This window comes from Salminus brasiliensis, chromosome 9 (genome assembly GCF_030463535.1).
Source record: "Salminus brasiliensis chromosome 9, fSalBra1.hap2, whole genome shotgun sequence".
NCBI lineage: Eukaryota > Metazoa > Chordata > Actinopteri > Characiformes > Bryconidae > Salminus > Salminus brasiliensis.
In genome coordinates this window covers 4,204,438-4,219,039 of record NC_132886.1, presented here as the reverse complement: position 1 = coordinate 4,219,039, position 14,602 = coordinate 4,204,438, and the positions used below count along the sequence as shown (strand labels likewise).

The window sequence follows — 14,602 nt, the reverse complement described above, 5'->3', positions numbered from 1 at the left end:
TTCAAACATGTGCTACATAGTGCTGAAAACTTATGCTTGTAACAAAAGAGGAACCCCTTTTATGTAGAACCATTGTCATAACTAAATAACCATTGAAAGACCCCCATTTGAAGAATGTAGTGATCTGAAGGTCTGGAACTCTTTCATTAGTTAAAGCCCAGAACAGAACAAAGGTGCAGAACCAAAACTGTATTTAAAGATTTTACAGACTGTGGAGGATGATAAGCAGAGACTGGAGGAAACAAACACTCCTGACCTTTCTATCATTTGATTGAACTGTGACTGCATTCATTAGTTTAGTATCTAATGTAGACTGATGGGGTTCCTCAGTGGTGTTTGTTTGTTTGTTTTTTGATATGTTAAATAAACAGGGTGCTTTAATTCAATTGGCTCAGTGGTTCAGCGAGTTCCGGGCTATCAATCACACAAATGGTGGATATGGTTGTCTTGTCTTGACAAAAAAACCTGAACATACAACAGCATATCATATTGTGGTTGGTGTGGTGCATTGTGGTTGGTGTGGTGCAACAGATAACACCACTACCTGCCACTGAGCTACCATACCATGTGGGAGACTGGGGTTTGATTCCCGGTCTGGGTGACAATTCTGCGCTACACCAATAAGAGTCTTTGGGCAAGACTCCTAACACTACACTGGCCCACCTCTGTAATACAGGTAACCTTGTAAGTCACTCTGGATAAGAGCATCTGCTAAATGCCATCAATATAATGTAAATGTGGTTGGTGTGGCGCAACAGATAACACCACCACCTACCATTGCGTTACAACAACACCATGTGGGAAACCAGGGTTCGATTCCCGGTCTGGGTGACTATGCTGTGCTACACCAATAAGAGTCCCTGGGCAAGACTCCTAACACTACATTGGCCCACCTCTGTAATACGAGTAACCTTATAAGTCGCTCTGGATAAGAGCGTCTGCTAAATGCCATAAATGTAAATGTAAATATCATCATGAAGCAGTGGGCGTGGCCTCATAACATTGCTCAGGAGAACTGAAACTAAAGCAAAGCTGCTTTATAAAAAAGAATCCGGTTTCCAGTTTTAAGTCTTGAAGGAACTAAAACTGCTGCATCTGGGCTCTACTGGAGCAGAAAAGCAGGTAAAGGAATATAAGAGAAGCCCCTTCACAAGCCCCTTCCTTACAAAGCTTTTTTCTCCAGCTTGAAAGGTCTCCATACTGACTCGTGTTTAGTAGGATCTGAGCTTAGAGGTGTCTTTGAATTTTAGTCTATTCAAACTTGCTGAGGTTATTGTTGAGTAAATAGCAAAGCTTTTGTAAGCTGTTCTGGATAAGAGCGTCTGCTAAATGCCGTAAATGTAAAGGAGTTATTGCCACTGTTGCCTTTGGATTGCTCACTTCAGGTTACATTTTTCAATTATTTTGTTGTTTTTTTGGTATTTGTTGCTTGTATGACAAATAAACGATTATTCAGCAGGACACAGTTCCAACCTTATGTCTATCTTACAGGAACTAAAACTGCTGCAGCTGAGCTCTACTGGAACAGAAAAACAGGTAAAGCAAGTCTTTCTAATGGTAACCAAATGTAATCTGTAACCTCTGTGCTCTTATTTGGAAGATCAGCCATGTGGACGTTACACTTCATGAGAATATTACCTTCATGATGTGTCTCTGTCTCCTCAGTCAGTCAGTCATGGCTTCCTCCAGAAGTCTCCTGTCTGAAGATCAGCTCCAGTGCTCGATCTGTCTGGATGTGTTCCCTGATCCAGTCTCTACTCCATGTGGACACAACTTCTGCATGGTGTGTCTCAGAGAGTGCTGGGACAGCAGCTCACACTGCCAGTTTCCAGTCTGTAAAGAGGAATTCTCCAGAAGGCCTGAGCTCCGAGTGAACACGATCATCTCTGGACTGGCTGCTCAGTTCAAGAGCTCAGTTCAGGTGAAGTCCAGCAGAGCTCCAGAGAAACGTCCCTCCAAGCCTACGAAGGTGCTGTGTGTCTACTGCAGTGAGGAGAAGCTGGAGGCTGTGAAGTCCTGTCTGGACTGTGGGCTCTCTTACTGTAACACATCTGATGCCTCATCAAAGCAGCTAAACTCAAGAAACACAAGCTGATGGATCCTGTGGAGAACCTGGAGGACTACATCTGCCAGAAACATGAGAGACCCCTGGAGCTGTTCTGTAGAGACGACCAGACGTGTGTGTGTCAGTTCTGCACTGAGGGAGACCACAAGACTCACAGCACTGTTCCTATAGAGGAAGAGATCCATGTGAAGAAGGTAAGAGACACTTAGATAGAATTATTAATTCCGTCTTCTGTTTTCCGAAATAAAAATGTGGTTATTAAATGTCTCTTTATCACAGACTCAGGTGGGGAAAACCCAAGTAGAAGTTCAGCAGATGATCCAGGAGCGACTGAAGAAGATTGAGGAGATCAAACAATCTGTAGAACTCAGTAAAGTAAGTAAAAAAAGGTCAAAGAATCATGTTTTAAAAAGAGATCTGAGAGTATGAAGAACTATAATAAGGAGGAGGTTGATTTCTTTTTACAAATTAAAAAGTTTCAGACAATTGGTGCTTTAAAGAACCACACACTGAAAGATTTGTGGAACCACAACCAGTTCTTTTATGGCATTGGTTTCCCATATAACTATTCCATGCATGGTACCTAATAACTAACTAAGCAGCTAACAGGTTTTACTCTCTTTCTGGTACGGTTAAGACTCCACACCAACATCCTAGAACTCAACCTATGCCAAGAGCCATTTAGAACAATTTTGAGGAGTGTATTTGTCTCCTAATCCCCTCTTAGAAAAGCATAAAGAAGGAGAGAGCAGACAGTGTGGAGGTCTTCAGAGCTCTGCTGCGCTGCATTGAGAGAAGCCAGGCTGAGCTGCTGGAGGTGATGGAGGAGAAGCAGAAAGCAGCAGAGAGGCAGGCTGAAGAGTTCATTAAAGAGCTGGAGCAGGAAATCACTGAGCTAAAGAGGAGAGACACTGAGCTGGAGCAGCTCTCCCACACTGAGGACCACCTCCACCTCCTACAGGTCAGACCCCCTCTGTTTCTCAGTAGTAATGCAGTCCAGCACAGGACAGCACTGCCCATGCTGAGGGGTCTCTCCTCTCTCCTGCTGTACTGTAGATTTACCCGTCCCTCTGCAGACCCCCACACACCAAGAACTGGACTGGCACCAGTGTTGACCCTCATCTGAGTGTGGAGAGTCTGAGGGTGAGAAGTCTGAGGAGAGCTCTGTCTCAGCTTCAGGAAGCTCTCAGTGAGGAGATGGAGAAGCTTCCTCAGATTGGTAAGTATTTAGGAAGTACTTGTGAGGTAAAATCTATATAGATATGGATATAATTGTGAATTATTGTTGTTGTTCTTTCAAACAGACCTAAACAAATTTCAGCAGTATGCAGGTGTGTGGGACTTTCACTGATCACATGATTAAATCCAGATGTTTTCTCTATTCTTTACAGTTTATTGATTCTAATGGGTTTAACTCTGTCTCTCTCTCAGTGGACGTGACTCTGGATGCTTCTTGTCTGATGATGGGAAATAGGTCACACATGGAGACAAGCGACAGAAACTCCCTGACAACCCAGAGAGGTTTGATGCGTGTCCTTGTGTTCTGGGAATTAATGGATTCTCCTCAGGGAGATTTTACTATGAGGTGCAGGTCAGAGGGAAGACTCAGTGGGATTTAGGAGTGACCAGAGAGTCCAGCAACAGGAAGCAACAGATCACAGCCAGACCTGAGGATGGATACTGGATTGTGTGTTTGAGGGACCAGTTTGAATATAAAGCTTTGGACTCTCCTCATGTCCTCCTCTCATTGAAGCAGGCTCCCCAGAAGGTGGGGGTGTTTGTGGATTATGAGGAGGGTCTGGTCTCCTTCTATGATGTTGAGGACAGGTCTCATATCTACTCTTTCACTGGTCAGTCTTTCACTGAGAAACTCTATCCATTATTCAGCCCCAGTTCAGATTACTCAGCTCCACTGATCATCACACCTGTTGAAGTTTAGAAATCAGAAAAAATGACAGATAGAGAAGGTTCTAAATTGCACTAGTCAAGTCAAGTCAAGTCAGATTTATTTGTATAGCTTTTTGCAACTGTTGTCGTCACAAAGCAGCTTTACATAATTAGTAATTAATAAAAGACAGAGACAAAAAAAGAAATAACGTAAGACATGAGAATCAAAGACCCCCTGTGGGCAGCCAACGGTGACAGTTGCAAAGAGAACCTCCCTCAGAGCTGGAGGAAGAAACCTTGGGAGGAACCAAGTCTCACAAGGGGGACCCGACCCGTCCTCCTCTGTTTAGAACTATTTTTAAATTATTGATAAAAAATACCAAACCAGATACAACAGATAGTTAATAGTGGTGATATTAATAGTGCAGATAGTTACGAGTCCAGCGGTGTGCTGCTATGGGTGGTGGTGGATGGGGGGCCTGATGGTCGGACTGGTAGGTGGCAGCTGGTCTGACGCAGGTAGAGGGGACCTCAGCGGGCAATCTTCCAGCAGGTCAGGCTGGGTGACCATTTACTCAGAGAAAGTAAAAAAAGAGAGAGTTAGTTCTGACTACACTGGATGGATTATCACTAAACTTCACTATTACTAGAATTAATCACTAGACAAGGCTGTTAGACAAAGTGGTATGTTGTTGTATAAAGATAAAGTGTAGAATATATATTCCAACTTATTTTGGAGCATTTTTATTGAGAGACAGCGAGGAGAAATGACAATGTTATTTTTAAAGTAATAAAAAATCTCTCTTTTAATTGGAGAACTGTTTCCAGGTCCTTAGTATCTACCTGAATGCCTTCACCTGATGCTTACCTTTCTATATACCTCACCTGCCACTTGAACTGCTCACATTTTGATAGATGCAATTCCAAGCTCTCTTAGACGGCAGAGTACTCACCTGAGGTCCCTGACATGGTTATTGAATGTCTTAGAAAAGCCAAGCACGTCATCTAGGTATGAAGAGGAGCATGCCCGCCATAGACCTTTGAAATGCTGCAGGGGCATTTGTAAGCCCAGATGTCTGTCTGGAGGCCTCATTCACAAAACCCTGGTGGTAAGCACTGCCCTGATCAAATATGGAGAACCAACAATAGCCACCAAGATTATCCAACAAATCTTGGATGTGTGGAAGTGGGTGGCGGTCAATAACTGTTTTGTGGTTCAACTCACGGTAAGCCACACAGAGATGCAAGCTCTTCTCCTTTTTTCTGGATGCAAACCACAGGAGACAAATATAGAGAGGTGGACTTTCTTATCCAATCGTGGTCAAGTAAATTCCACACATATTCCTTCACTTGTTTTTACAGAGACTTGGATCGAATTGTTACAATTCTGTACTGTGTTTTGTCTCACAGGTGTATTTTCAGTTGCACCTGTACATGGTACACAGTTATGCCCTTTGGTTAAAAAAATGCCCCTGCAACTTTCCAAAGTCTTGTAAACACTGTTTTGTCTGTCCCAAATTGTTCTGCTTCCCTGGATGATCTTGTGATCTACACCTTGGATTGGCCCACCCATGTAAAGACTACAGAAACCATGTTTAAATGCCTAGAGCAGGCTACCCTAACTCTTTAGCCAAATTTGAATTTGCTCAGGCTACTGTGACCTTTCTTGGCAAATAGTTGGAGAAGGATAGGTACATCATGTAGATGCCCACATCTCTGCTATTGTGAGTTACATTACTCCTTTTACTCAATGTAAATTGCATCGATTCCTTGGAATGTTCTTTCTGCTGGAATTCTTCCACTGTAGTTACACCACTCACTTCCTTGCTCAGCCTAAACAAATCTTGTGTGGGAATGTATAAAAAAGAACACAATATATTTTGAGACATTTCACTGAATAGTACAGTTTCAGCTCTTTTCATTGAGTTAGATTGGGATATGGACCCATACTTTATACTGTAGTACAGTTTCTGCTCTTTTAATTGAGATTTTGATAAGGGTCAAGGATAAGGGTCAAGGGTTTTAACTCAGTTAACCTCAGTTTTAAATATGTAATGTATTCTATGCATGACTGAGTACATTGCAACTTAAGTAACATTTATACTGTATTTCCATCTTCTATTAGTTTTAAGTAAACAGAACTGGGTGTTTGGGGAAACTGTAATTCAGGTGCTTAATGTGGCCACCAGGTGGCCAAATTCACAAGTGCAGAAAACTATGATCATGAAATTGTGGGAGTGGCACCATGATGTCAGTCAGGAGAAGCAAATGAAGAATGCAAAGCAGTTTCGGTCAAAACGAAAGGAGTGTGAAGCAGTTTTATAACCAGAATCCAGTTTCCATCAGCAGAACACAAGCCCTATTTTAAAGCTTCTCCCGTCATTTACAGAGCAACCAAATCCACTGCAGGTAATCTCCACCAGAGCTAAGAATAAGGGATCGGTGTAATTTCTCGTCTGCAGTTATACTGGTGAGTATGTTTTAATTGAATTAATTCTGCTGGGTTTTTTTTAGGCTGCCTCCAACTGAACTGTTCAGGTGTAGAGCAGATGAAGCATGTTATAAAAATGTGATATTAAGATGATCAGTTGTAGAAGCTTTTCTCAAAGATGTGCCAATTTGTCAAAGGCCTACAGTGCCTGAAAACAAAATGTGATGGTTTTCATTCCTTGACTAAGAACTATTATGACACTTTTAGTGTGTTTTTCATTGTCTGAAAGAAGTGCATAGATAGACAACTTTGTAGTGATTTTATTCATTCTTTTGAACAATGTGTTAATGAATTGAGTGTCAGCCAATTCACTGTTGATTCAGGTGGAAAACAGCAGGTGAGGTAGCGGCAGAGCTTTAAACTGCATATACACACGTGGACAAATTTGTTGGTATCCCTCGGTTAATGAAAGAAAAACCCACCATGGTCACAGAAATAACTTGAATCTGACAAAAGTAATAAATAACAAAATCTATGAAAATGAACAAATAAAAATCAGACTTTGCTTTTCAACCATGCGTCAACAGAATTATTTTGAAATATAAACTCATGAAACAGACTTGAACAGAAATAATGGTACCCTTAACTTAATATTTTGTTGCACAACCTTTTGAGGCAATCACTGCAATCAAACAATTCCTGTAACAGTCAATGAGACTTCTGCACCTCTCAGCAGGTATTTTGACCCAATCCTCATGAGCAAACTGCTCCAGTTGTCTCAGGTTTGAAGGGTGCCTTTTCCAGACGGCATGTTTCAGCTCCTTACAAAGATGCTTAGTAGAATTTAGGGCAGGGCTCATAGAAGGCCACTTCAGAATAGTCCAAAGTTTTCCTCTTAGCCATTCTTAGGTGTTTTTAGCTGTGTGTTTTGGGTTATTATCCTGTTATAAGACCCATGACCTGTGACTGAGACCAAGCTTTCTGACACTGGGCAGCACATTTCTCTCTTAATAGTCTTAAGATTTCATTGTTCCCTGCACAGATTCAATACTGTCTGTGCCAGATGCAGCAAAGCAGCCCCAGAACATAACAGAGCCTCCTCCATGTTTCACTGTAGGGACAGTGTTCTTTTCTTGATGTGCTTCATTTTTCCGTCTGTGAACATAGAGCTGATGTGCCTTGCCAAAAAGTCCCATTTCAGTCTCATCTGTCCATAGGACATTCTCCCAGAAGCTTTGGGGCTTTTCAACATGTAGTTTAAGTCTGGCTTTTTTATGATTTGTTTTCAACAATGGTGTTCTCCTTGGTCATCTCCCATGAAGTCAATCTTGGACACTGATGTTCCTTGAGCTTGAAGTTTACCTTTAATCTCACTGCATGTGAGAGGGTTTCAGAGTTGAGTGGTCCAACAGAATAAGGCGCTCTCACTTTGATAAGAGGATCGCTTGTTTGATTCCCAGGCATGCTGCTTGCCATCGGCAGCTGAAGCCTAGAGAGAGCACCATTGGCCTTGCTCTCTCCAGGGTGGATAGATGGTCAGCACCACAACGAAGCAATTTGGGGCGAGAACGCCATCACTGGTGCCTGCGAGCTGGTGTGTTTGAGCCAAGTATTCAGCATTTCCCTCCAGGCGAATTGGTTGCCTGGTGATGTTGTATGAGCAGTTTGACATTACATGCATTGGAGGTGGCATGTATTGGTCCGCCCTTACTAGTGACAGCAGCATTGTGTGCGATTGGGGGGGAGAGCATGTACAGGTTGGGTAATTGGCGATTCAAATAGCTTCAGCTATTTTTTCTTTTAACCATTGACCTAGGGGTATCATTTAGGAAACTGAGGTAAAATCGAATAGTTTATTGAAACCATTCATCAGTTCTTTAGATTTGGCTACATTTGCCCATGGTTTTCTGTATCTCCCTGACAGTCATGGGTTCCAGCAACAGTGTCCTGTCTGAAGAGCAGCTTAAGTGCTCTATCTGTCTGGATGTGTTCACTGATCCGGTCTCTACTCCATGTGGACACAATTACTGCATGGTCTGTCTCAAAGAGTTCTGGGACAGCGGTTTGCAGTACCAGTGTCCAGTCTGTAAAGAGGAGTTCTCCAGAAGGCCTGAGCTCCGTGTGAACACGTTCATCTCTGGACTGGCTGTGCAATTCAAGGAGGCACTTCAAGAGAACTCCGGCAACACTTCAGGACAACTCATCTTCAAGTCTAAGAAGATTCTGTGTGACTCCTGCACTGACAAAAAGCTGGAGGCTGTGAAGTCCTGTCTGGACTGTGGGGTCTCTTACTGTAACACTCATCTGATGCCTCATCAAACTGCAGCTAAACTCAGAAAACACAAGCTGATGGATCCTGTGGAGAACCTGGAGGACTACATCTGCCAGAAACATGAGAGACCCCTGGAGCTGTTCTGTAGAGATGACCAGATGTGTGTATGTCAGTTCTGCATTGAGGGAGACCACAAGACTCACAGCACTGTTCCTATAAAGGAGGAGAGTCGAGTGAAGAAGGTGAGTGTCATTAAAGCAGAGAGAACTTGTACATTTTAATTATGTTATTATATATAATAATCTACATCTCCCACATCTGGAATGAGTTGTGTGGAATACATGTTTTCTCTTATTGTAGACTACGCTGGGGAAGACACAAGCAGAAGTTCAGCAGATGATCCATGACAGACTGAAGAAGATTGAGGAGATCAAACACTCTGTGTATCTCAGTAAGGTGAGTCTAAACAGATTCCCCACAAGTTCTCACATCATAGCCTTTCATTTCTACTCATAAACCACACAAGCAACCTGCCGACCTTAAACCATACTTATCTTGATAGAAAAGCACCGAGAAGGAGATATCAGACAGTGTGGAGATCTTTAGTGGTCTGGCACGCTGCATTGTGAGGAGCCAGACTGCACTGCTTGAAGCAATTGAGCAGAAGCAGGAAGCATCAGAGATGCAGGCTGAAGAGTTCATTAAAGAACTGGAGCAGGAAATCACTGAGCTAAAGAGGAGAGACACTGAGCTGGAGCAGCTTTCAAAGTCAGATGATCATGTCCACCTCCTTCAGGTTAGAGTTCCTCTGTTTCTCAGTAGTAATGCAGTCCATCACAAGACAGCACTGCCCATGCTGAGGGGTTTCTTCTCTCTCCTGCTGTACTGTAGATTTACCCATCCCTCAGCAGCCATCTTCAATCCAAAAACTGGAGCAATATTAGTGTCAACACTCATCTGAGCGTGGAGACTCTCAGGAGAGCTCTGTCCCAGCTTCAGGAATCACTTGATAAGAAAACAGAGGACCTTGTTGAGATTGGTAAGTGTGTATTATCTGCTAGACACTACATGATACTACAGATGACACTTCTTGTAGATACTTCTCTAGTTCATGCTTATTCACTGTCTGTTGTTTGTTTGTTATCTGGTGTCGAGCAGAAGAGAACGGGTTCTACTTTTGAGTCTTGGTTCCTCCCAAGGTTTCTTACTCTTGCTTTGAGAAAGTTCTTCCTTGCCATTGGCTTGATTAGTTGGGGCTTGGACCTGGATCTCTGTAGAGATGCTTTTGCACCATATCCATAGTTAAATGCACTAAATTTAAATAAACTTGACTTGACATCTTTGGTAAATGTATTTTGCGTCATTCTCTGTTAGAACCCTGATTCAATATCCGTCACTGCCATGTGATGTTTGGTGGTAATCTTACAGTATCTATTCTATTGTATTTCACACTAATCAAATAAGCTAAATTCTAACAGCACATTGTCTTGTCCGTTATTCTCTCCCAAACAGAACTGAACAGAATTCAACAATATGCAGGTGTGTAGACTCACGGACATGGATCACAAACACTACCGGTCAAAAGTTTTAGAACATCCTCCATTTTTTCAGTAGTCCACTGGCAGTGTTGCATGGCCCATGCAAGCCTGCTTTGCTTGTTTTGCCATCTTAGCATTGACTTTTCTTACTGTCAATCCACCTGCCGTCAAACCTGTAGCTCCAGGTCTTCTTATCCTCACAGCTGGAACTGAGACTTGGTACAGTGTTGAGATGAGCTACCAGGTGGTCATGTGTTATGTGAGCTGCCTATCACACAAGGGGTTGACTCTCAGAAACTTGTCCGCTGATGATGTTGTGAATGTGAATCTGTCCAACCTCTTCCTGTACCAGACCTTCTCTAGTTGTACAGAGCTTGTTGGTGGAGGAAACTGTCCTCACAACATTCTGTCTTCATTTGGAATTTCTCAAAGGAAAGAGCAACACTTTTAGGAGGTCAATACGCCTTCCTTTATTAAGTGTCTTTTTCAAGACATTATAATAGAAATCTAAATGTGCAATGACCTTGAAATACTGTGATGCAGAGTGCCGTAACACAGTTCCTAGATTGATTTTATACAGTTAAAGGGGATCTGAATGACATAAATGTCAATAAAAACAAAGGAAAACTGGAAGTGTTCTAAAACTTTTAACTAGTATATGGCCACATATACTCTTATGACAACATACTGCCTATTTGTCTGCTCTGACTTTCCATATTCCGGATTTAACTTGTCTCTGTCTCTCAGTTGACGTGACTCTGGATCCTGATACTGCTCATCCTACTCTCCTTCTGTCTGCGGATGGGAAACAAGTAAGACAAGGAGACTCGCAACAGAATCTTCCAGAAAATCCTCAGAGGTTTGATCACTGTCCCTGTGTGCTGGGAACGGAGGGGTTCTCCTCCAGAAGATTCTACTTTGAAGTTCAGGTCAAAAAGAAAACAAAGTGGGTTTTAGGAGTGGCCAGTGAGTCCAGTAACAGAAAAGGAGACATTACAGCCAACCCTGATGACGGATACTGGAGTGTGTGCTTAAAGAATAAGATAGAATTTGAGGCTCTGGACTCTCCCTCCATTTCCCTCTCCTTGAAACAGGCTCCCCAGAAGGTGGGGGTGTTTGTGGATTATGAGGAGGGTCTGGTCTCCTTCTATGATGTTGAGGACAGATCTCATATCTACTCGTTCACTGGTCAGACTTTCACTGAGCAACTCTATCCATACTTCTGTCCTTGTTCAAATGATGGGCGCAAAAACGTGGCTCCACTGATCATTTCTCCTGTTGTTCATCCTAAATGAGGTTCTTATACAGGACAGAGGTTCTACCAGTGATGTACTGAAGGGTAAATGCAAATTCTTGAATCTGAAATTGTGCCTTTTGTTAGAACATATTAACGTTTTATTTAAAAGCTCTTTATTTTATGGTGCTGGATTTTACTTTCTTTTTAAAAGGTTAGTATTATTTACAGGAGTGTTGTAATTAAAAGTAATTTCTGGTACATACACTACATGTCCAAATGTTTGTGGACACCCCTTCTAATGAATGCATTCAGTTACTTTGAGCTGCACCCATTGCTAACACACACATCTTGTCTAGTCCCTGTTGAGAAGTACTGCCAGTAGAATGATAACTATGGATATGCCAATAGATAATTTTGATGTGATTTTCATAAAAATAATTACTGTTTTCATAAAAAATGTTCATGCTGCCAATAAGATATTTAAACAGACCTCAGGACATATGTACACTATGCTCGTTAATGCTTATTCAGATGTTCATTTAAAAACCTCCAATGCAAAATGTTGTTGAGGATGCAGGAAAGGTTTTCTTCTAATGACTGACTTCTGACTTTCATGATGGGTTTTGAATGAGTGTACATTCATAAAACATCCACATATTGTACATGGCTCAACAAGCTTTTGGCAAACTTTCTGGTTGGATATTTAACAACTCTTCTTGGCCGAACAGGAAGAGTTCAATGGTATGGAACTGACTGTTATGTAAATTTCACCCAGTTTTGAGTTGAATTCTTGGGAATTCTGTGAGCTAAAAGCTTCATGTTTGCCTGGTTAATCCATTTCACAACCACCTTTGATGTGTGCTTGACATCACTGTTCTGTTTCAACACACAGTTCTGTCCAAATTTCAATGATCTTGCTGATGGTTTGAGGTTATGCTGAAAAAAATCAGCATGTTAAAAAAATAAAACAATGACTGATGGTGCAATTTGACACTGATGTTCCTTGAGCTTGAAGTTCACCTTTAACCTTTTTTCTGGGCTCTCTTGTTACCATTCGTATTATCCATCTCTTGGATTTGTCATCAATTTTCTTCCTGCGGCCATGTCCAGGGAGGTTGGCTACAGTACCATGGATCTTAAATTTCTGAATAATATATGAGCATCAAGCTGCTTGGAGATGATCTTATAACCTTTACCTTTAACATGCTTGTCTTTAAGTTTTTTTCTAATCTCCTGAGACAACCCTTTTCTTCGCTTCCTCTGGTCCATGTTGAGTGTGGTACACACCATGTCACCAAACAAAGCACAGTGACTACCTGTAGCCCTATATATAGGCCCACTGACTGATTACAAGATTGTAGACACCTGTGATGCTAATTAGTGGATACACCTTGATATGTAATGTCCCTTTGGTCACATTATTTTCAGGGGTACCATCATTCTTGTCCAGGCCTGTTTAATGAGTTTATTTTTTTAAATAATTGTGTTAAAGCATTGTATCAACAATTTTGTCCACATGTGTATTAAATAGATTAAGGAGGGTCATCTGTGAGGAAACAAGGGGTCAGTACACAGGCATATACTCTCTCAAGTACACCTGAGTTGGGTTGTACCATCGCTGGGTCTGTGCATTGCGCATTGCTGTGTTTTTAACTTTCAGATTTTCTTCAGGTATCTTATTCAAACTCAGCATACTGTTATTCTTTGCTGGGGTGTTGCAAAAATGTTAATGGTAGATCATTGGTGATAATCTGTGACCTCAGCTATTCTTAACTTTAACCTCTGATTCAGATTTTCAGTCATTTACGGTATGCAAAAGTCTGATATCAGAATATTCTACCTACAGTTTTATGGAGGTACAGTATTAAAACTTAGAAGTGCACAGCCTTTATATGATTACAATTCAAATATAACTGTTGTAGATGTCCTTATTGAGGTTCAGTTGTCACCTGTTGACTGAAGCCATTCCAATGTTTGCCATGATGGGACTTTTCCCAGTAGACTTTGTTTTGATGCTTTGTTTCGATGCAACTATTGCAAAAGTGGAATACGCCTAGATCATGTGCCTCAACTAGATGGAGTGAAAACCACAATCACACCCATATTCTCAAACTGAAACAAAGAGTGGGCTCCAGGGCAGCTGTTTCTGCTCCACAGCTCTGATTACACAATCATTCATGTAAATGCTTCCATAAATATAAACCAGTTTCTCCGTCCTTCTCTTTATGTCACAAGCAGCAAATCAACACATGTAAACAGAGCACACCCTAGGGAAAAACAACCTTCTCCATCTCCTCACTGAGAGCTTCCTGAAACTGAGGCCGTGATCTCCTCAGACTCTCCACACCCAGATGAGTGTTAAAACTGACGTCAGTCCAGTTCTTTGTGTGTGGAGGGCTGCAGAAGGACAGGTAAATGTACAGTAGCCTACCTTGAATCATGGAGAGGGCACTTTCTATAGAGTTGGATTCAACCAATTAAAAAATTATAAACATGAAAAAAAAGATATTGGGGAGAGAAAAATTGTCAATCTGTATTGTCAGTCACAATGAGGTGGTGCGTTGGAGCCGGGGCACTTCCCTACAGGTGTGTTCAGGTTGCCCTGTGATGTTGCAACAGTGACAGTTAGAAAAATGAGTGGCTTGGAGAAAATGCTTGGAGTCCGGGCAAGAAAAGTTGATCAAGCCCATAATGGTAACACACTGAACTTCATTTAAGGACTGCGCTGAGGCAATTGAGAACATCTGCAATTGTATATCTAAACAATCAAATACAGGAGCATAGTGTGGGGTATTTTAAAAATCCAAAACATCAGTAAAAAACAGTACATTTTGCGCAGGATTGATACTGTTACACTGACTACATGAATAAGCCTTCTGACTATTTTGTTCATGCCCAATGACACAGGTCATTCTGACAACACTCACATGTTTAATGACATGAATACTTTATTTTGGGACGTGAATTAAGGATTTTAAACAAGTTACAGGATTTTGCTGGCAACCCATTTTGTGGTGCAGTTTGTACAAATTGTTTTGAGAAATATTCACTATTGGCAGGTTATCTATTCTGATCTATCTGATCTATTCCAGCATACAAAATTAATGAATGAAATTAATTAAATTAATTGACCATTAAATATTGGGATAATATAATTTAGCCTTAGTATTGA

General features: G+C 41.5%; 1 protein-coding gene and 1 pseudogene across 2 annotated transcripts; both read left to right on the top strand.

Moving 5' to 3' along the window:
• The first annotated feature begins 1,042 nt into the window (after nucleotides 1–1,042).
• LOC140561912 (E3 ubiquitin-protein ligase TRIM39-like) lies at nucleotides 1,043–4,851 on the top strand (annotated as a pseudogene).
• A 1,176-nt stretch (nucleotides 4,852–6,027) lies between these two features.
• On the top strand, nucleotides 6,028–12,437 carry LOC140561910 (E3 ubiquitin-protein ligase TRIM39-like). 2 transcript variants are annotated; one of them, XM_072687173.1, is made up of 7 exons: nucleotides 6,028–6,422; nucleotides 8,308–8,897; nucleotides 9,016–9,111; nucleotides 9,218–9,451; nucleotides 9,547–9,694; nucleotides 10,168–10,194; nucleotides 10,941–12,437. In XM_072687173.1, the coding sequence occupies exons 2-7, from the start codon at nucleotides 8,310–8,312 to the stop codon at nucleotides 11,486–11,488; spliced, it is 1,641 nt and encodes a 546-aa protein (XP_072543274.1). In that variant the 5' UTR covers nucleotides 6,028–6,422; nucleotides 8,308–8,309; the 3' UTR covers nucleotides 11,489–12,437. The 2 variants fall into 2 exon arrangements, with proteins under 2 accessions (XP_072543274.1, XP_072543273.1); XM_072687172.1 differs by having other exon boundaries at nucleotides 6,028–8,897.
• The last annotated feature ends 2,165 nt before the right edge of the window (nucleotides 12,438–14,602 follow it).